Raw genomic sequence first — 23362 nt, 5'->3', positions numbered from 1 at the left:
ATCAATAAATTACAGCCTATACTGGAACAGGATACTAAACTCCAAGAAGCTCTGGGAGACAGACCCATAGTCTCCTATAGACAACCACCTAACCTCAAGATGATCCTTACCAACAACCACAGGACATACCACGCTAATATCAACTCCGGTACCTTCCCTTGCAACAAACCCCGTTGCCAGCTTTGTCCACATATTCACTCTGCTGATACCATTATTGGACCTAACCAAGTGAGTTATAAGATCAAGAATACGTATTCCTGCGCATCCAGAAATATAATTTATGCTATCATGTGCCGAAAGTGTCTGTCTGCTATGTACATTAGACAAACGTCTCAGACACTTTGCCAAAGGATCAATGCCCACAAAACAGATATTAGACAGGATCACAAAGAAAAAACAGTTTCTTGCCATTTCAACCAGAAAGGACATTGTCTCAATGACCTAATCACATGCATCCTACTCCAGAAGACTTTCAAATCTGCACTTGAAAGGGAATCCTCTGAACTGTCATTCATGCTAAAATTCGACACCAGACTAACACGGCTACATTTCTATCACTATTCTACATGGTTGCTTGACTTTTTTTAAATCTCTGTTCACCCGCCCTCTCTAAAAAGGGAGTGAGATTAACTAAGCTTCTTTTGAAACACTTGGATAGAAGACAGTATATAAGTGAAAAAGTATATAAGCAGAATACTTTTAAAAAATATAAATTACTTACACTTGTATATCTGAGATCCCATACTAAATATTTACTTTAAAAATAAATAAAGTTGTGTTAAAGGCAACAGAAATGTAAACTAGAATTAATGCATCCCTAAGTGTGCCGCATTTTCCTTCTTATCTGTAAAGTATTTTCATTCTTTCATAAATGTCAATCAAGGTTTTACTGTTACCTGACTACTTTCTTTTTTCTGTAAATTGTGTTTTCTTCAGTTTTCTTTTTCTGTCTTCATAGCTGATTTTTACTCCTGCTACCACTGTGGCTGCTGTTCAGTCGGACATTCCTGTTGTTTCATCATCTTCCTCTTCTTCCTGTCAGTCTTCAGCTACTCAGGTGAGCTTGCCTGGAGTCATATGTCCATTTAACTGGACTAGAGCTCTAGTGAAGTATCAATGTGCATATGTTTCTCATATTTATATTATAACAATCTGTACATCTTCAGTGCGCTCTTTTTAATGTCATAGTAACACTGAGTATTTGGCTTTGAGGACGTTACAAACCGTACCTATTACTGTAACTGTTTTGTTACAGTAATAATTAGTTAACTGCAATCTTCTACAACTCACCTAGTAATAGTTCTTTTCTAGGCTGCATTGTAAATGTTTTGCTGTGCAGCAGATGCATTTCTTTGAAGATCAAGACCTTATTGATTGGTTCTCATATTGTTTACATTTATGACAGTTCTTCACATAGTTCCATTGTACCCTTCAGTAACTTCTCACTTGATTTTTAAAAAGTAATTTACTTCAAAGAATTATTACATCTTACATTAAACAATAACAACACATGCCAGTATGTAAATTAATGTGTAGGAAACCAAATAGAACATTGAAAAGTGGCAGGGCTTTCTGTAATGTCAATTTATTAATGGAACCTGTATCTATTCGGACCATCCTTTCAGATCCCATTATTCAACTTAAGTATCTTCTCCCTGTTTGATCAAGGTTAATGAGTTCATGGGAGAGCTTATTGAAATTGATTTTGAATAAGATGGAGAAAATGTTCACAAGATCTTGCTTGCTTGATGGCAGATTTATTGATTAACTGGGCTATGCTTTTTAGGGGTAGCTAAATGTGATATTTTACCATACAATAAATAATAAATCTAGTTTCAACACTAGTAAAGGCACTGGACTTGCCACAATTAACTTTTCAAACTCTCTCTAACCCCCCCCCCACCAAAAAAAACCCCACACCTACAACCCACACTCAAAATGTGTAAGCATAGCTACTCAAAGGCCTTGGGGATATGACACTGTGCAGTTGAAGCTCATTAAAGGCTGAAAAAAACTTTATAAATCTTTTGCACACACATTAATGTGTAAAGAACATTAATAAGATTCCAGAATCAAGCACATACAAGTTTAGCAAATGCCACAATTTAAAATTACTTGTTGCATGTGTCACCTTAATTCAGCCTTGTGTGTGTGTATATGTATTAGAATACCATGTTTAGTTCCATGACCACATTCTTTTTTTCTGTAGCACCTCTCCCTCATTCAGTCCACAGACTGGATAATAGTTACTTAATGAGCAGCTATTCAATATTTTGTTTTCTCCTCATTGTTCAATGTGTTACCTGTTTCATATTTACAGTACAGTACTCAAGCCTTGAAAATAATTAATTTCTTGTAATGGGATCAGCACTCACTTCTGATGAGCACCCCTCTGATCAAGTGCGTGCCCTGAAGTCTGTCTGAAGCTCTCATGAGTGCTCCCACCCTTGGTAGATGGTTTCATCTGTGAGTTGTCAGTGACTAAGCCCTGTGGCAGTGGGTGGAACATAACAAACACAGTAGGTGGAACATAATAAATCCCTTCCAGGGTATACTGTCTTTACCTTCTCTTGGCCCTGGTATGGGCCATACTCCCAGGGCTTCCTCTCCTGCAGCTCTCCATGGGCTCAGTCCTTGCTCAATCCCCTGCAGCCATCCAAGAGCCTCTTTTTATCTCCCTAGTCCCTGCTTATACTAGATATGTGAATGGTTAACCAGTGGAGGGTGCCCCTACTCTCAGTGAGAGGGCCACTCCAGCCGGGCTGTTACGGGTGGGATAGACGCTCCAGCTCAGCCAGGCTGGAGTGCCTCCCCCCCCCCCCCGCACACCTCCAGTTTAATCAGTTAACCAGTTAAACTTAATGTTAATTAGTTAACTAATTAAATGCGATTTTACATCTAAGACTGCATTGAGCTGTCCATGGTCCTGCTTCTCTTTTAGCCAGCCAGAAATATGATTGGTCCTCTCTTTACCAGCTCCTGCAGCCACTCACTGTCTGTCTCTGCAGCTCCTTTTTATATGGCCCTCCTGGCCCCTGTTTGGATACTCGTCCAGCCACTCCAGACTACTGAGAGGACATCTCTTCTGCTCCTCTCTGGGATGAGGTGTGTCAGGATCCTTAGATTGTCAACAGAGAACCTCTGGGTCTAGTCACCCAGTGACATGCATGAAATTTTCTATGGCACTCTCAAATATTATTTTATTAGTTTTCACAATACCACTCTGATGGAAGAGGGTGGTAATATCCCCATTTTACAAGTAGGGAATGAGGCACAGAAAGATGGAAGTGAAAAGTGGATGGGTAGAAGCAGTAGAAATCTTGATTTTTAGTAATGCTTCTAATACATGACATTCTCATAAGTAAACTAAGGAAATGAGATATAGATTAAGCTCTTTTAAGGTGGATGCAAAATTAGTTCAAAGACCATGTCATGGTTATGAGGGATGGCCAACAGCCTGGGGACTAAGGGGTTAACTGTACCTAGCCAGGTAGTGGTGAGCCAATAGAACTGCAGGTAGGAATTTCAAACTGGAACAAAGGAATTTTTGGTTTTCTCTCCTTTGTCCCTGGCAGTTGACTCTCAGATACTGAGGGGGACAGACAACATGTCCCTCTCCAAGAAAAGACTCTTCGCCATCTGTAAGTAGGGCAAAGTCTAGATAAATCCATTAGGTTTTATTGTTTTATGGTTTGGGAATGGGAATCTGATGTTTGTGCATTTAGAAATGGGTTTCCCCTCTTTTGAAACTAAGTTTTGGGCCCATTGGAGTCCCCATAAATATATTAATTGGTGACTTTTGATGATAAAAGTTTTTTCTTTTTTATTCATCTGGTATTGGTTCAGTTCTGTGTCCTGGAAAATCTGTCTGTGGGATTTGCATGCCTCCGACTAGAGGGCAGCTACCAGAGACTGCAATTTGTATTTTCTCTTTTCTTTTTCAAGCTCTTTGGGGAAAAGAGCTTGGGGTACCCTGGGGTTGGTTTCAAGTATCCACCCCTGTTCACGGGTTCAAAAGCACATGATGGTGGCAGCGGATTTTTATCCCCAAAATCTAGGTTTTTAGGATTGTGGGGGGAAGTTTTATACCAAAGTCTGGAGAAACAAGGTTTTGGGGTACTTTTGTGGGCCCCTACTTCTGCATTCATTGTGTCAGAGTGGGGAATCAGCCACGACAGACCATATTCAAAGTTATCAGTGATTTGCTGTCAAACTGTAAGAGCAAATCTAATGGTGTACTACTGGGGTCAGTCCTGAGTGTGGTACTGTTCAATATTTTTATCAGTGACTTAGATAATGGAAGTGTCCTTAGATAATAAGAGAGTGTGCTTATAAAATTTGTAGATGACATCAAGCTAGCACTTTGAAGCACTTTGAAAATTTAGAGCTGGTCTGAAATCAACAAAATGAAATTCTGTAAAGACAAGTACAAAGTGTTACACTGAAGAAAAACTGAAATGCACAATTACAAAATGAAGAATAACTAGCTAGGCAGCAACACTGCTGAAAAAGATCTGGGTTTATAGTGGATCACAAATTGACTATGATTCAGATATGTACTGCACTTGTGAAAAAAACTAATACAAATTTTTCTACTGTGAAAATGGAAATAAACATTGAAAAAGCTGCTTAAAATAAACACTGATGTATCCATTAAAACTATTAAAAAATTCTGCTAAGCCTAATTACACAGCACTTCATATATTCAAAGCAGAACTTCCATTAACTTCAGTTGTAGTTCTGAGTGCTCAGCACTTCTGCAGATCAGACTGCAGGGTCTTAAGTTCGTCACCCAAAAAATGAAGAACACACAACTAGTAATCGTCTGTGTAAAGTACAGTTTATTTTACTGGCATCATGTAGGAACTCTGAGGCAGGGATAGGTTCCATTTCTCTAGGGTCTTAATCATGAGATGGCCCTTTCTCTTCCTTACATACTTTCCTGCTTTTACAACAAACGTCTGTGGAATGCCTGTCATGGCAGTCTCCTTCACTTCACAGCCCAGCTTCATTTCCAGAACAGGCCCATCCTGTGCACTGAATGAGGAAGAAATCCTTTGGAAAAAATGGTATGTGATCATGTAATGAAAGGCTCTCAGAATGCATGTGAACAAGGAGTCTTAATTAAGGTTTCACACACAACCTTAATTACTGGCATTTTTAATTTAGCCTTGATTTTGCAAGCTTAATCTTTTAATGTAGTTTTTGCGTGTAATTTATTACTTTAAAAAAAAGAGGAAAAAAATCTAATAATTGGGCATCATATCAACACCCACATTGGTGGTCAGCAGGGATGGAACTTTTAGATTCACCACATACATCTCTGCCAGTTGAGCTAAGGAGTAACTGATAGCTATAATAAGTTGCCATATATGTGGAGCAGCAGTAGAAAGAGGGAGAGTTAGCTGGTGGATTTCATAGTTATATGCTGACAGCAGTGGGGTCTTGGACTCCATTTCAGGTTCTGGACAGGAATGTTCCCCAGTGGGCACAGACTCTGATCTCTTTCTGCGACATCCCCTCTAAACTCTTGCTGTTTCAGTCCTGTCTCTTCCTATCCCCTGGGCTCCTTGGCCCAGGATCATTCTCATCACCTAGCCAGTCCCAAACTCTGTTCCTCAGGCTTCTCATCCAATTCTTACTCTCATACTCGCAGTCCTAGTTTCCATTCCACTCTTTTGGCCCCACATGTGATCTGTCTTTCTTTCCTCACTCTAAGTCTCACATGTACCCCCTACCCACATTCCCACTGGCTCCTAATCCCATTCTCCTTTCCTGGGCTCCACATTTGTTCTGAGTGCCGCCCTCCAATTTCCTTTTCAAGCCAGTCCCAGTTCTTTCCCTATCATTTTATCTCCTTGTCAGATCCGTCTTCATCTCCTTCCCTCCCATCTCAGTCATTCTCAGTCTCAATTTCTGTCCCCCAACCTCTCAGGCTCATTATTCCAGTCTCTTCTATCTGCCCTCCTGCAGGTCTGGCTCTTTTCCCCTCTGCATTTGAGTCAGGCAGCTTATTCCTCCAGACTGCCTGGACCCAGCAGGCGAGTCAGTGACAAGGGCAGGAGAGGTAGTCTTTCTGCTTTCAGTATATGTCCTTGGACTTGGCACAACCTACAGCAGTTCAGAGCTACCATTGCCATGTAACTACAACTTAACCTTAACTTGGCCAGAACAAAATATTTTCTCCTAGGCTTGCTTTCAGAATTGGCTGAAAATTAGGCTAAAATTTTCCAAAACAAAACAAGCTGGAGGTAGACACCTAGCATTGAACATTTTTGCTCAAACGCTTTAAAGTTTGACAGTTACATGCAACTTCAAAAAAAGGTATTTATAATGGCACATATCAAGTAACCTTAATAATAGTAGGGTTATTAAAACAGTTAGCTGTTCTAATTCAGGCTTACCGTATGGACTAACATCCAGCCTTGCAATAGTCGTAGGGTCCCAATGCCTGGTTTCATTGGCCCCTCTGTGGCTGGGTCTGCTGTGGTCTGGCACAGCTGGCTAAGGCAGTGTTCACCAGCAAGGGCCGATCAACCAGTAAGTATATCATTAAGCTTCATGCTTACCAGTTAACCGTTTAGCTCCCCTCAGTAATAGCGATATCATGTTTCTCTATAATAATCCAAGTAAAATATTAAAATACAACATTGAAGCATCTCTAGTTAATGCAATTCTTAATCCTTTTTTTAAAAAGGATACTAAATTATGTTAATTTTTTTCATAAAGAAACAACAAAATTGGATTAATTTGTAAAACCCCACAGTAAACATGTGAAAACTTATTCTCTGTCCCAAAAGATTTTGAATAAATGAGGCTATTACTATAAATGGTTAGAAACATGACATGTTTATAAAGAAAACCCTTCTGGAAATTATTTTCTTTGTGATTAATTTTCAGATACATTTTAGCTATTTGTTGCTTCTTTTTCTCCTCCCTGGGATCTTAAATTCTAAGATTATATTCCCTAATATCCTCCCCTTGCCTCTGGCATAGGGAATGTTTTCTTTGATAGTCATTGTATCATGACAAGCAGTGAAACTGGGGTTAAAAGTCCGTTTCTCGCTTCTCAGTTTGGTGTGTATCTAAGAGCAAATCTCAGGATTTATTGCCTTAAAGGGAAAATGTGAGCTTGAAATCCATTCATTGTTTAGCAAGAAAGACAGTTTAAAAGATTGTTAGTGACTACATGTGTGTTTGTGCTACCCTACTGGTTTCAGATTTTACAGTTACATTTTATCTAAACAAATGGGAGAATCAATTATAGTGAAACTACATTTAACAGCCATTTTTGTACAATGAAAGTAAATAAATTGGAAAAAACACTTAACTCTTTTCAGTGATTATAACGTTAATATGTATTTACAGATACATACATGCTTTTTATTTTAAAATTGATTATGTCCTTTGAGGTACAATCCTGGGCAAGAAGAAGCCATCAATCTCTGAAGAATCTAAATTTTTATTTTAAAATTTCCCACCTTTATAGACTTTCTGGTTGTGGAAAAACTCGTCCTAATATGAACAGAGCATAAACCTATGTTACTTCATCTTTTTGCAGAGAGATGGCTCTGGTGCCTTTGCTGCTGTTGGTAACTGCCAAACAACAGCAGTAAGACATTTAAAAGATTCTGCTCATTTTTACTGATACTGTTGAGAACCCAGTGGATAGCAGGAGAACTGACTTAATTTCCTGCTACAGCTATTTTAGAAGGTTCTAAGCAGGGGCAGAGGAAAACTAACAGGGGAAGAAACAAAACTGTGACTTGGAAAGAGCTACTGGAACACAAATCTCTTCAATCCCACCCTTCACTCCCTGCAGCATCCTGCAGGTTCGTAGGAGGGAGAAGATCAAAAAGCTCTTTCTAGCAACTAATGGAAGATGAACATGAAAACTTATCAGACACCTGCTAGTCAGAGGATGATATGAAACACAAAACTGTGAGTAGGGCCCATGATCAACTCTCTAGTCCAGTGGTTCTCAAAGTGTGGTCCGTGGAACACTAGTTGTCCGCAACCATCTTGCAGCTTGGCTGCAGACTTGGGGCTCATCCCCCCCTCTTGCAGTGGGGAGCCTATACTGGTGCTCCAGCCCTGCGCCCACCCCTTCCCCTTGCAAGTTGGAGCACTAGTGTTGGCTTCCTGCTGCAGGGCACGGGAGAGGAGCCTTGCAGGCTGCATCCAACTTGGTGGGGGGTGGGGAGAGGAAGTGGCTCTGCACACTGCTGCTCCCCCTTTCCCCAGCTGGGGGAATGGCAGTGCAAGAAACAGCTTGCCTGGAGGCTTTCTCCACTGCTTTCATTGGCTGGAATCATGGCCAATGGGAATGGCAGGAAGCATGGAGCCAGGTAATTCTCCCCCATTCCCCTCATGCTGAGACCCCCCCCCGAACCACACGCACCTCATGTACCCCTCTCCTGTTGAGACCCTACACCCCCACCTCACTCCTGCACTCTCCCTTCACCCAGACCCGCAACTCAGCTTGCTTATGCACCCAACCTCCCTCCTAGATCCCTTCCTCACTTAGCCTGCTCCTGCAACCAACTTCCCAGCCATATCTCCCACCCTCAGCCTGCTCCTGCTCCCTACTTCCCAGCCAGACTCTGCAGCCTTATCCCCTCCTGCACCCAATTTGTCATCATGGGTGATGGTGCACAGAAAGATCTGCTTTGAATGGGGTGGGACACGTGAAAAAGTTTGAGAACCCCTGCCCTAGCTGAAATTCCAACACCCTTCAACTTCCCAGCAGCTTTTGGCAGGGGAGCTCGGTTTTTCATTAGAGCAGGGGTCTGCAATCTATGGTTCTCAAGCCAAAAACGGCTCAGTATGGAACCAAATATGGTTCTTTTGTCATCCCCAAATGCATGCAACTTTTTAAATTAAAATGAAAAATACAAAATTTTTAAAACGCATTATACTCATGTAACTTGAATGCGTGCATGAAGCTGAATTTGACCAGATATGATATAATCTTTAAAGAAATGTGTGAAAAGATGCAACAGAATTCAAATTAATTTAAGTCTGTGAGTACAATGTTTCATTTATGCTATTATTAATCATCATGTCAATTACCAATAATACTAAGTTGTATACTTTCAGTCATGCAAATGGGCATTCTTATACGGCTCTTTCTTGCCCACCTGTTTTGAATTTTGATGTAGTTTGGCTCTTTGGTTTGAAAAGATTGCTGACCCTTGCACTAGAGCATTGCCATTGCATCTTGCTGGTGGATATCTTCCTCATTTTATCATATTTGCTTTTGTTTCAGTACTATCCTCAGGCTAGTAGGTGTGTGGCAATTAAATCTCTGATGAAGTGAATAATAAAAGAATTAATGGCAATAAGGGTGGTATTTTTTTTATTCATGATATTGCCCAGCTAGTGTGTAACAACCTGAGGAATTCAGTGCAGTGTTCTCAGGAAAATCAGTTGTATTGTTCTTGTTATTCCAGCAGGGAGTTAAGATGGGCATTTAGCTGGGTTGAAGTAACATGAGAGGGAGGAGTTGGCACTTGTTCACAGGTTAGCAAGCAGCCAGTCCATCAATCCATAATGAGACACATTTCCCACAGCAGCATCAATCTGTTGTTTTTCAAAGTACCTCATTACCTCCTGGAGAATATCCCCCACGCTGCAGCCCTTCTTTGCTGCTTTTTCAGCCAACAGAGGAAGCTTTTTCAAACTCCCTTCATCTTCATTCATGAATGATAGATTGGGCACATTGAAGTGGGAAGCAGCCATCCACTGGAGGATAGCCTGGAGCTCCTTGTTCTGTGTGCTACTATTGGCATGCTGGTTGTTCACTATCACTTCAGAATCAGATGGCACATTTGATAGCTGTTTTCCACGCGACTTTACTTGTGAAGTTTCCCTTGACCCTTCCTTATCAAAAGTTGTGGATCTGTTTCTTGACGATGAGGCACCAGTTGCACTTTGCTCATCTGATAGGTCACCTGTCACTAAATCAGAACTGTTGCATTTAGTCATGAATAAACACAAGTTCATCACAGATTCCACCAGTTGATCAATAAATTTCTTGTTGACCTGATCCATGTTGTCAAACTGATCCATGACTGAATTGGGCTGCATAGATAAGGCCTTTTTGCTGAACTCACTATCAGTAGTGGCAGCCTGTTTAATACTCTTGTTTGTCTCATTGGAATGGTCATCTATATTGAAACCAGCCTCGCGTAAGACCTTCTGGATGATTGATAAGAGGATGCTTGATATATCTCCCTTTTGGGAGTTGAGCTCTTGGGGAATATTCCTTGAACCAGTAGTCATTGTAAGAGACTTAGAGCTTTGACTTTTCCCAGCCTTGTCAAAATGAGATTCACGAGAAACAAACCCAAGTGAAGAAGTACCTGAATCATGCGTGGTTGTCTCTTTGCCACTGTTTGTCTGTTGAAGTAAGTACTGTTGTATCAGCATTAATGCTGTCACAGTGAGGTCTTTTGCTAGTGACTCTGTTGAGGTGCTGGCCTTTTCTGGCTTTTTTTCTGGACTCCCTCTTACCTTTTCTGGAGCTTTGCTTGCTGTTTGTTTGGAATGTAACATGGTAAGTCCCTCCTTAATTATGTGCTCGCTTACTTTCTCAGCACAGGTCAGTATCTTTGGCTTTTCTTTTTCCTTCTCCTTCTTCTGTGTTTTCAGTGTTGCAAACTGCATGCTTTGAGAAGTTGAGTCTGATGGGAATGCTGTTTTCAGCATGGTATATGCTAGGCTGTGAGACTTGGACTGTCCCTTATCCTTATGTTCTGCTACAAGGACAGCATACAACCTTTTTACCATTACTTCTAAAATTTCAGTAGATTTCTGGCTTCCCATGTTATATAGATTTTTCTTCACTGTGGAAACGAAATCAGAGTCTGTCATGAGCACCCCTGTGACATTATGCAGATTTTTCATGGTTGAATCTATCAAGTCTGATATGATGTCTTTGGTGTGTTTGAGGACTACTCTCTTCAAAACTACACAAGCTGGAGTTGTCTTTCCGTCCTTCCTTTGGACTTTCATGGTCTTCATAAATGAAAACATCATGTCTGAAGCAACTTGATTTGCATAAACCATTAACCCCTTGCTTACAGAAGTACCAGAATCATCATGTCCAGACTGTTTTGCTTCCTGACACATTTGTTTATCTCCAGACTTTTCTCCCTTTCTACAGCCACTTTGATTAGACATCTCACCATAGAAGAGTGATGTTTTCTTGGATCCTGAAGTATCTTCCTTCCTGGCTGCCTTTTCTTGAGATGACCTGGCAGATGGTAGTTTACCATGGGGGTCCTGTATGCTTGCATTCACTGTTTGTGATGGAGTTTTGCTCATAGAACCAAGATTGTTGGTTTTCCCTTCAGCAGCTGAGTCGTGCATTGTCTGGTGTATACACTTATTGGCAGCACCTTCCAATTTATCTGTGATCTCTTTACGTGCAATTTGAAAAATCAAAGAACAGAGCTTATTTACATAGCATGAAACATCATCTGGATCTCTCTTTCCCTTTTGGGCACCAGCAGACTTTAAAGATGTATCACTGTTTTGGGACAATGATGAATCAATGTAGTTGTTGCTACCTTTGTGTTTTTGAGGGGCACCTGAAGGGGTCAGTGCATGCTGGAATCCAACTGCATATTTCTGAAGGTCATTGTTGAGCCAGCTCACAACACTGAGTTCATCAGATGAACCTTGTTTAAAAAGACATACTGCTCCTTCAGTCTTAGAATGATCATGTTTCTCATTGTCCTTTATTACAATGACTTCCTTTTCCTCCAGATTCCCCAGATCAAGTTCATTTGAAGGTTCAGAGATGCTACTGTATTGGCTAGCAGCTTTCTTTGCTTTTGAATCTTTGTCCTTTACATTCAGGCTGGAGACATCAACAAAACAGATCACTTTCTGGTCCTTGTCCTTTTGTGCATTAGAGTTGTAGAGGTCTACTTTACACACACCTGCTTGGCTGTTTAACCAGTCAACTTCCTGAGACATCACTGCAGGTTCAAAATAGAACTGTAACCAGCGTTTTTCTGTTAATTTGCTGCTATGATGACCTTGCCAGATTTGAGATGTTGCCTCCTCTCTCAACTTTCCATGGTCTTCTACTGTCAGATGGTATCTTCACCTTTGTTAGCACATCGTTTCTATAGTAGTGGTGACATCATAAAGAACAGATTTTTACCACTAACTAGTGCTGTGTTTCCAATTATTTAACAAAGTGTTGCTATATTTTTTTCCCCATTTTTGGCTTCTGAGAAATCTGACTTGCCTTATGGGAAAGTTGGGTTGAAATACAGGAGGAGCAAAAGAAGAGGGTGGTCTATTTGTCTTTTTCTCCATATAAACAGAAGCACTTCTCAAAACCATAACTAAAGTAGCAGGCAACCCAACTTGACAAAAAAAGGGTTAAACTGCTTTTTTGCTGAAAATATTTATACTTTCTTCTGGGAGATAGATCTATACTTTGATAGAATAACACAGAGTTCAGCTTCAAATGAGAAGACACTTCTAGAGACAAACACTTTGGACATGCTTTTAGGATGTCCTCCAGAAAAATATATTTTTAAAATATGTTGTCCTATCCAATTCTTTTATTAAAAAAAAAAAAGTCCCCAAAACAAAAGCAATATTAACTTCTCTCCTTTTTACGACTGTACTCAGTGGGGAATTAGGGCTAAGGCAGCGGATCCATTGGCCAGTGCCAGGCTGTGAACCACTGGCTACCGGGCGATGGTGCTCTTGAGGGTCGGGGATGGGGTACACCACTCAGCACCTCTTCTCCTGCTGCGGTTGTTGGGAGAGGCGTGTCCTCCTCCACTTGTCAGCCAGCCATCTCTTGGCAGGAGAAGGGATTCTTCCCGGACGCAGAAGAGCAGTTCACTGCACAGTGGGAGGGCTGCACGGAACCCAGCACAGCAGCCTTAGAGCAGCTGCGACCCAGGTAGCAGCGATCAGCAACGCACGGCTAAGTGAGGAGGGTGGAGCTTTATTTCTGGGGGTCTCTAAGAGGTGGGGATCTGGCATTGGGGGGCACTGGGACATCCAGAGAGGGAAGTTGGCACTATGGGGCTCTGAGGTTAGGGCTAGTAGTGAGAGGGCTATGGGGTCAATACTGGCACTGGGGAGTAGTGGAGGGGTGGGGGTCTCTAGGGGTTAGGGCTGGCACTGGGGGACTCAAGGAGCTAGGGTACGCCCCACCCCCAGTTCCCAGAGCCGCCACAAACAGCCTGCCACGTGGTGACTGACAGACCTGAAGCCGGCTGTTTGCGGCGGCGCTGGGGGCAGGAGCTTTTGGCGAATCGGTAACATTTTATTTGCATGTTTATTATTTCATTACACAAATAATGAATATGCAAATAAAATATTATCAGTCCACAAAAAGTTTGGGTTTGCTGGTTCACAGTACAAAAAAGGTTGGGAGCCATTAGGTATGGGCAAGTGTCCATGACAGTATAGTTGTTGTAATAACTCTAGTGTTAACAGGGAGGAAGTTGTATGGATAACAATACTAGGCATTTTCCTGTATGTGTGGACAGGATAGATGTTCATGAGAGATGCTAGCACTTTTAGCATGTTCAAACACAAGCTTTCGTTTAATCTACCTTAAAACACATGGTGAACAACCATGCATTATTATCTGGTTTAACTTTGAAAACTTATAAAGTAAGACTAGGATAATAGGATTCTGTATTTATTGTTTTAATTTTATTCTAGATGAAATGTTTTCAATTTCCAAATAGAAGGCTTTTTTTCTAACTGCCTATCAAGCTGATTGCTTTTGTTCCTGATCACAACTACTAGCAATAAAGGTCAATTATGTTCTGCAATGCATGTGAAACCCCATGAGCTTAACATTATGCCTTGTGTAGCCTCTGTACCATTAGTGTTTGCAAAGATGTCACTGTTTTGAATTTAGTAAGCGGTTATGGTGATGAGGAAGATGGCTTGGGGTCTGAGTCAAATCCCATTAACTTCAACTGGGACCTTTACATTTAAAATCTTTATTCTTAGTTATGTTGCCTCTGAAACGCTATGGAGTATGTGTGTGTAAAAAGTTGATTGGGGAAAACACAAAACCCCAACCCTTCAATTCTTTACTTTTTTTCACTGAAGTTCACTGATGAGACTGAATAGACACAAAGGGTTATCTGTTAATTAAGAATGTGATCTTTTTATATGGTCACTTTTCAAGGTAGAACATACTTATATAGCTGAGACAATACTGAAATATAGTATTTACCAATACTACAGCTTTGGTTCACTTCAGCAGAATCAGTGCCCTTTAGTTGTCATAAATATTTAAAGTTCTGAAAGGGAACAGTGCCATTTGAGATGAATACAACTGTGCCTGAGTAGATCAATATCAACATATTCATTTTATTATTGCTGAGGAGTTCCTTTCCTGCCACACTGTATATATCCATAGTCTTTGTCTAAGAGTTAGTATGGGAGTACATAGATTACTTAGCTACAAAGTTACTCCAGGAGACTGGAAGAAATGCTTCCTGTAAGTAACTAGTTTACTACTTTGTCACTCAGTTTCATACAGCAGATTCATACTGATCAACAGTCAAAAGGAGGAGTGAGGCAAAAATGTTGCCTAGGTGATGACATTTCCATCAACTTGTGGGACCATATTTTTGCCATCTGTGTGGAGTGATCATATTACATATTATATCTCTGAATGCTACTCTGCAAGGTAGCAGCACAGCTTGAAGTGCAGCCTTCAGGTAGCTTTCAAGGCCTATCAGCGAACAGAGCAGAAACAACGAGTAGTCCTGTGGCACCTTAGAGACAAATATAATATTGTGAGCTTTCGTAGGCAAAACTCACTTCCTCACAGAAATTGCTGGCTGAAGATACCAAGCAGTGGGCAAGTGTAGACAGAGAGGGCCAGTCAGAGGCATTTCTCGATTATTTGAATGTTCCTGTCAATTGTCAGCCATTGTTCCCTGAGACTGTGCTGATTGTGCTAACAAATTTCCTTCTTCTGTTGGGTTTTTGGAAGAAAAGATTGCTTCTGATTTTTGGATGAGATCTACTGTTCATGGTGAGGGTGGGGAGGACAGGGTTGCCAGACGGTTTCAACAAAAATATTGGACACACTTGATGAAAATTTGTCAATCCTCCCCTTCCCTCCCAAAATATGCATGATATGGGAAGTTTATTGCTTGAGGATTCAGAAGGGGCAGAAGGGAGTGAGGGAGGATCACTCAGGAGCAGTGTGTGCACCTGGTACCCTGCATGGTCAGGCTCGGTTCCTGGCTCTGGCCCCCCGTTATAAGAGACACGCTCGTGTGCTGTGTTTTACACTCGGCCTTAGGGAGCAACATCAGATGGTCCCTCCCCATGGGTTGTGCAGTGCCTGGGCGGTGGAATCCTGAGGATGCTCTCACCAATGGGAGGAGTGAAGTGACCTCACGTCCCTCAAGATCAGTCCCGCGGCCCTATGGAGCGTGTTTTGGCGGTTCACTCATAGAAAGCTTCAGCCCCGCACCGCCCGTTTTCCATGTCCTTGGGGTCAGAGGGCTGGAGGCAGGAGCCTTTGGCAGGAGAACAGGGCGGGGTGTGAGTGCCCAAAAGGAAGCTAAAGCAGGAAGCTGAGTCACCTGCACCCCGGGCTCAGCATCGCCTTGGGCTTCTCTTCTCCCTTCAGCAGGACATGGAGGATGCCTGGCTCTGGGGAGCAACTGGTCAGAGCCCCGCTCACCCCTGCACAGAGCAAGGCGGGCATGCCTGCTCCTGCCTGGCCTCACCAGCCACCGAGCCTCTGCTGCCTGTGAGGTTTGTGTCTGAGCCCACTTTGTGTCTGGCTTCCACTTGCTGTGTATCTGGCGCAGTAACACACAGCACTGTCCTCTGCTCTCAGGCAGTCCATGCGCAGGTAGAAATTGGTGCTGTCGTTGGAGGCTGTGAATCGGCCCTGGATGGTGGGAGAATAATACTCGCTCTGCCCTGTTTTACTTAATTAGAAAATACCGGACATTTATATGTCCAGTATTTTCTCAATTTGTTTTCTGGGCAGAAAGCTCAAATACCGGACTCTCTGGTTCAATACCAGACTGTCTAGTTCAAAACTGGACACCTGGCAACCATAGGAGAGGAAGACCATGCCTTGGATGCACCTGGTACCACTGAGACAGAGTTGGCTGAGACTGTTGCTGCAGCTGCTAGTGGAGACTCTGGCAAGGGTTTTCCTTGTGATGGGGTATCCCACATTTCACTCTACTGATGACTTGACCAGTATGCTTTTTCATGTATTTTATAGGTGCTGAGGGAAGGTATGCTCTGCAGAGTACATAAAGTGAAAGTGTCAGTTAAATTCTGATGTATAAAGTTTGCCATTGGCCAGAGTTATGCAATATCTTATTAGTACAGTGTGTTAGCAAATTAAGTGTTTAGAAAGGGTAAAGCTTTTGGTAGGGGAAAGATTGTAGCACAGTCTGACTGTAGCACAGTAATTTTATTCGCTTTTATGCAATTCACGCTCATAACTATCATCTGAATAGAAGACAGTAGTCATTTCACTTTCATGAACATCCATCCAGAAATTCATAAGTTTTGTTGTTTACAGTGTTCGTATGGTATGTGCAATCTTAAATATTCATTTAGAGTTATACATACTTCATTTATAGGTGAGGATGAAGAAGTGATGAAACATTTCTGACAACTTTTTTCCTATTCTGCAAAAGCCACAGTTTTTAATATACAAGTCTGAAGGCAGTAGCATCTCCCAATATCATCACTTATACAAGTTGACACACTGCTACAAAAGCAACAAACTCCCACAAACATAGTGACATCTTTGCTGAATTATATGATATACTGTGTGATAACTGCATAGTCCAGAGAGATCCTGTATTTTACACTATGTGGAATGACCTGGGTGCTGCAGTGAAACATATTGGTAACAGAAAGTGAGCAAACTCTTTTCACCTGATCATAGGACACACATTTCTGATGCCAGCAGTAGCAACATGAACACACACAATGTGTGTTTGCTGAATAATAGTGAACATTATGCACCCTGAATCATAAAGGACGTCTGTGTGTGTTGGAAAAGCCAAGGTTGTAACACAGCTGTGATATACATTATTTCTCTCATAAAGTGAGATTTACCTTTATTCACCAAATGTGCTTGTTTGCCTAATGCTGTGACAGCCTCATGGAAGACATGTCTAAGGACTCATGAGCGGTGGAGGGAGCTGCACAACATCAGGTGATATCTGTCAGTACAAATGCATTGCTGTTCTGGCGTTTGAAAAGATGTATGTAGCTAGCCTCACTTATCACAATTTTCCAGCTCCAAGACAATTGCTGTTCTGGGTTCTAGTTAAACAAGAGCTTATCTTTAAGAATATGAGTAGTCCCACTTAAATCGAGGAGATTACTAGTGTTACCCATGTGTTTAAATTTTGCTGATTTGGGGCCCGTGTGTATATTGAATGGGTTTTTGGTGCTGTGGGTTCTGCCTCTGCTAATAGCCTATGTAGAAACACGTATGCTTATCTGGTGAGACTCCAACTATTTCATTAAAATAAAAAAATGCAAATACAAAACATGGATTATATGGCCTTCAGTAGCAGGCCATAGCACATATTCATCTTAATTTGTTCAGATAAAAGCCAGACACATCTGAATCCTCTTTATTCATCTTGTGTGAGGATTGGTTTGGTGAATTCACCATATGTTCTTTCTTCAGAGATTCTTTTTTCTTTTGTCACTGTATTCAGAAATGGTTTGGTGGTATAGTGTTTGTTTTGTTTTCAGCATTACTTGCTTGTGACAATGACTATGCTACTAAGCTGGTGTCCATATTACGAATGACTGTAGTCTTCTACATGGCATCATTATGTTGTCTTTGTGGCAACAGACTCCTTTTTTCCTCTGAACATTTTTCTAGTCATGATATGATCGCCGATAATGAAATGGTTTTTATGGGAACAAAACATTTAAGATGTAAAGTGGAGAGTTAATGGTTCTGGTAGTGAAAAATGCAATTATTTAATGTTGACATTACCAAGACAGACATGGGCATGAGCCAAAACTCTCCTCCTACTTTTACTCGCTGCAGGCAGCCAGAATAGAGAGATACTGGTAACTGTTGGTATGTGGTAGATGTATTTAGAAGATGACTATCACGGTAGTGGAGATGCTCAAAAAACACTGTGGAATTCAAAATCATTAACTAAATCAATGATTCTCGATGGTTCAGAAGCCAAATTAGTGATCAGTTTTACTCCAAAACACCACAGTAATGTGAACTCTGTTTCACTTACTTTATGCTCACAGCAGAATGACTCACCAAGTGTTCAGTGATTAATAATCTAGTAACACTATCCTGTTTTGTTAATAGCTTAAGATTGCTTAATTAAATCACACAGTGTTTTAATATTATGTGCAGCAAAGAGTTGCAGACGATGCATAAAAGAGCCATTGGCAGCTCCTGAGCCTGTCTGAATATCACTGAGCTAAATATACATAATTGAGTTTAAAATAGAAAAAGGCCAGATATCTGCCTTATAGTTGCAACAGCTGAACTTATGCAGCACACAGTTGAACATGTGAGAGCCAGAGGCACCAGTACAACATAAATGGAAAACATTATTCATGCAAAAATGCCAATAAACTATTGGTGGGCGTCCAATTTAGTGGCATTGAATATAGTGGTGGTGATGGTCAGAAGACAGTAAGCTATTCTATATTAGCAAGAGAAGTCTTCCTCCCCAAGAGTGCATCCTCTCCCTCAGAAAATCAAAGCTATAATGAGTTTTGGGCCATACCTCCAATTTGTAAATGATGGGTCATTCAGTCATGGTCAGACCCAAACTTCGGTAACTGAAGTGAATTATCAGTAATGACCAAAGAGATTTTGTAAATAATCTAGAAACTCAGTTGTTTTTAATATTTGCAGATTGGTTCTTGGCTCATTAAGCATTCACGAACCAAAGAAAAGCCAATATATGATCAGATTGCAGTGCTCTGAATACTGTGTAACAAGCACTATCATGTATCCAGATCACATTTCCAGTCACACATTTATTTTAAAGAAAGTAATTAATTTTTATAGATTAAACAAGGTTGTAATTATGAAATCTGAACTGGTTTTCTAACCAGCTAATGTTGAGGTTGGCTTGAGGCAGATTTGGGAATAGCAAGTGTCATTTGAATAGCTATTGAAGATTGCTGTTAAAAATAAAAGAGGTGTCAATGAGTATTGGAACTACAAGACCTAAATTTTGAGGGCTGTGTTCTAGTGAGGTGCTTGGTCCTTGTTGCCTCAGGACATAATTGGGTTGTTTTTGACAGATTAGAAAAGAGATGGTGAGAGAGAGCAACAAGCTTCCTTCCTTGGCTCCCTTAGTGACAGGGAGCATGGGTGATTTTTTTTCTGTTCCTTGGGAGGGATGTGCCCCTCATTTGTATCATCAGAGCATCCTTCCTTGAAGAATGATGGGGTCCCTGTGTGACTTGAACTGACCTCTTGTCTGCTGTTACTTATGTTGGGAGTTATAGCACACTCTTAGGAACTTCTCAGCTTGAATGATTTGATTCCTCCGTTTTCTTGAGTATTCAGTTTTTCAGTTCTCTTTCCACACACTTGATGACATCCAGGCTTGGAAAACTTTCTTGATCAAGTTCTTTATCCCTGTTTTCTTCCTGAATTATGCCTGGGGAAATGCAAACATTTCCCTGATTCTTTCTGTATGTCTTCAGTTTGCAGGGGTGAGAGTGTTCTTAGCTAACCCAGGTTAGAATAATTTGGGTGACAGTGGTAGTGGAGAAATGGTGACTTTGCTTTTAACTCAGCTTTTAATGCAGTTTGAGTTAATACCTTCATGGGAGCCTGGGATGGAACTTGAGTTGATAACCTAAGTTAACAGAGTTGCCATGTCTTCTGCTGTTTGAAACCTGAGTTGGCTAATTAGCTAACCTAAATTAAGAACATGCTTTTTTTTTTTTTTTTCTTTCTTCAAGGAAGGTAGTATACTCTAAGTGGACAGAGCGTCTTATCCAACACTTCAAATGTAACATCTCAGAGAAATTTCCTTGGCCAAACAATGCTATTATATTATCTGCATTCTATTTTAATCTGTCAATTTGAAATTAGAATGTGTTAAAGGGAGGGAGGAAGACTGACTGGGACATTATATAAATTATTTTATTCTTTAGACAGCTATTCTCAAACTAGTGAAATGTCATAGAAACAAATATTTGAGATGGAAATGGTCTTACCCATTTTTCTGTCAAAATAGGATTGTTCCCTCAGAGTATTCTCCAGGGCTTTGTCCAGGATAATTTTTAATCTCTCAGATTATGTGTCTTCCCCCATTTTCTTGTAGGATTATTTAACTAGCATGAAATGTTTGAGTCCTCATTTTCTCTCTTAATTTTGTCTAATTTATTTTAGTTATATTAAGGTAAGAATGTTTATATGCTTATTATTTACCCTTTTAACCATTGTTTAACCAAATTAGGTACATTTCATTTTTTTAAATCTTTTTTCATAAACCTCTCCCTTTAGTTCCCTATTCATTGCTGTTGCCCTTGTTTGAAATTCTTCTAGTTTGTCAATGGATATGTCTAGACTACATTTTTTTTTTGAAAAAACTGCCCTTTTTTTCAAAAGAACTTCACCTGCATTCATATTGCAATCGCGTTCTTTCGAAATTAAATTGAAAGAATGCAGGGTTTTTTTCAACATTGGTAAACCTCAAATTACGAGGAAGAACACCTTCTTCGAAAGAGCTCTTTTGAAAAAAGGCATGTGTGGATGCAGAACAGGGACATTTTTCGAAAGAAGAGGCAATCCAAAAAAAGCACAGGTGCCCTGGTGGCCATTCTGTGAATAGCAATCAGGGCTTTCTTTCGAGAGAGCGTCCATGCAGTCCGGACGCTCTCTTTTGAAAAAGCAGATTGCTTATTCGATCCGGTTTTGAGGTGCGGATGCTCTCTCTCAAAAGAAGCTTTTTTTGAACGAGCTCTTTTGAAAAAGCTTTTTTTTGAAAGAAGCTTGCAGTCTAGACGTACCCAAAATCTTCTCAATACTAAAAACAGAATTTAGCTGTTTTCCCACAGCTAGATAGCTATTTATATCTCTGTACTGTAATGCTTTTGAGTGTACAGTATTAAATTCCATTGACCTTTTTTACTTTGTTTTGCAAACTCACGTTCTTTATTTTCTGAGTGTGAATTCAAGAGAGAATAAATCTGATTGTTTCACTGTACAAAATCCAAATATATTACATTTACTTTATTAATTTCATCCACTAAGTCCATTATTCCCTTTTATATTGAACTAGAAGCCTTACATGGCATTGCCTGGGTTCTTCAGGGCAGGAGTCCAGGAGTGTGGTGGGTGCAAGAGTTAAAGTTGAGGAGGGGCTCAGGACAGAGTGCTAGGGATGTGGGGAATGCGGGAGTCGGGGTAGGGGGTGAGGAGGGGCTCAGGGCAGGGAGTTGGGAGAAGGGGTACTCTGAGCAGGAAGTGGAGGTAGTCACTAGCTTCTCCCTGGGGGAACCCCAAGGCAGTGGCTCCCTCCCTCCCTTCCCTCTGGCCTCTCCCAGTACGTCTCTCCCCCCAGCTCTTCCTGGGATGGGGGGGGGTGGCGGCAGGGTCTACCTACCTCTCCTCTGGCCCCTCCCAGGGTGGGAGGGAATGGTGAGGACTCCCTTCTTCCTCCCAACTCCTGTGAGGGTGGGGGAGAGCAGGGGGTCAGCAAGAACTATCTCCTAGGCAGGAGGGCTTCACTAACCTGGTCTGGTGGTAGACAAGATGGTGAGCCCCAGCCCTGCTGGCCACTCTCTTGGTGGTATAGTACCCCAAGTGATCACTCTGTAGTATAGCGCTACCCTGCAGGGTCACTTCCCCCAGTGGCCACTGTGAGTATAGCGTCCCTCCAAACAGCCCGTCCCTTTCCATGCTATGGAAAACCGTCCCATTCCTGGCACTCCCAGGTTTCCTTGCACAACCAAATCTTGATCTTGTTTTAAATTAGAAGAGGAAGCTACATACTGAATTTGGTGGCCCTAGCTCTTACTGTTTAGGAAGAGTTCTTGAACAGACAGACTCACACACAGACACACATGCACATTTCTAAAGTATATAGCTAGATATGTAAAACCATACCTCTCCATCTCTGATAGAGTTCATCCATCAGTTGCTCAGCAGTGCTTCATAACATCGCAAATATTTGAGGATCTGTAACCTCACTCCTGCAGGGTAGAGTTGCTTGTCATTGCTGGAGTTGCCTGTCAGCTGTTCCAGGTCATTTTCTTCCTGGTAGTACACACATGGAGACACAATACAAGCTTGGTACTTGCCCTTTCTCCTGTGATCCGGCCAGCCGAGATAAAGCATAGGTGGCACGCTGCCAGCCTCCCTCTCCTGTACCAGGGGAAGCCTGTGGCTGATTTCCCCCTTTTTTCTCCAGGAGAGAGGCCGCAGGGGTGGGGCTGGGCTGGGCTGTGGCTGTGGCAGGGCAGCCACTAGCCCCTCCCATAGCCTGCACCCACTCTTCCCCAAATTCCTGCATATGGGTCTAAGGACTCTCTCCTAAAATTGGCACAGCGGTTACTTGCTTTTTCTCATTTGTCTTCTTTCCTTTCTCTAGCTTCCTCCCTTATACTCCACTCTGCTTTTTTTCTGCAGCAAAACAAGACCGAGTTTATTAGTTGCCCCTGTTTCCACATTAAAATCTTACACAAACAGAAGTCTGGGCCATTTCTGCTGGAGACCTATGACTCAGTACAGTTTCCCTCCATACAGGCCATAGCATGTTGGTGGCATCTTTCAGACTTCCATTTGTTTGTTTTTACAATATAGAATATTTTCACAATTTTTGACAAAATTTTCGTAAGGTGCCCAAAGGTATATGTATATTTCAGCCCAGATGTTAGCTAGACTGCAACTGTAATAACCCTTTGTTACATCCCTAGATCTCAGCCCTCAAACCCTAACAACTTCTCAGTGACATGAGATAAATACTATTGCATTTTGAGAGATTCCAGAGTGAGCAAAGTGAATAATGCAACAGGCTGTGAGAGAGGATTCACCCTCCCATTACCACTGCAGTACTACAGCTGGGGAGACAAAATACTGGTACTGGCTGTGACACAGCAACTTGCACTTACCTTCTTCTGAATTGACAAGCCCAACATAAACCTGAATTTGTTATGGAATTTCTGAAGCTATTGTGGCTCTTCGTTTTCACCTTACTAGAAGAATTTTGCTCTTCAGTCTTCACCCATGCCACCCTAAAATACAGTACAAAGCAAAAGTAAGGGGGAGGGTAAAAGAAACCTGCTCCCTCCATCATAGAGAGGAGGATGCTTATCATTGCTGACTTCATTAGACTGCCAGCTGAGA

The 23362-nt window shown here is 41.5% G+C and overlaps 1 protein-coding gene, 1 long non-coding RNA gene and 1 pseudogene across 12 annotated transcripts in view; 1 reads left to right on the top strand and 2 right to left on the bottom strand.

Moving 5' to 3' along the window:
* PHC3 (polyhomeotic homolog 3) overlaps window positions 1-23362 on the top strand; it is a 117041-nt gene that overhangs the window by 19701 nt on the left and 73978 nt on the right. For 9 of the 11 annotated variants that reach the window (XR_012906285.1, XR_012906286.1, XR_012906288.1 and 6 more), the window contains exon 6: window positions 959-1057. The exons of the other annotated variants lie outside the window; for them this stretch is intronic. Coding sequence is in view for 3 of the 9 variants with exons in the window: in XM_075937894.1 (XP_075794009.1) it covers window positions 959-1057 (99 nt within the window). In the remaining 6 variants the exon portion in view is untranslated. The remainder of the gene's footprint in view (window positions 1-958; window positions 1058-23362) is intronic. 11 annotated transcript variants of the gene reach the window in all.
* LOC112545745 (A-kinase anchor protein 4 pseudogene) lies at window positions 9517-11985 on the bottom strand (annotated as a pseudogene).
* Window positions 12002-23249, bottom strand: LOC142830792 (uncharacterized). Its single transcript, XR_012906291.1, has 3 exons — window positions 23128-23249; window positions 22124-22273; window positions 12002-12137 (listed from the first exon to the last, which is right to left on the bottom strand). It is a non-coding gene; the product is annotated as an uncharacterized LOC142830792 (long non-coding RNA).

Source organism: Pelodiscus sinensis, chromosome 10 (genome assembly GCF_049634645.1).
Source record: "Pelodiscus sinensis isolate JC-2024 chromosome 10, ASM4963464v1, whole genome shotgun sequence".
Classification (NCBI taxonomy): Eukaryota; Metazoa; Chordata; order Testudines; family Trionychidae; genus Pelodiscus; species Pelodiscus sinensis.
This window is presented reverse-complemented; position numbering and strand designations above follow the sequence as displayed.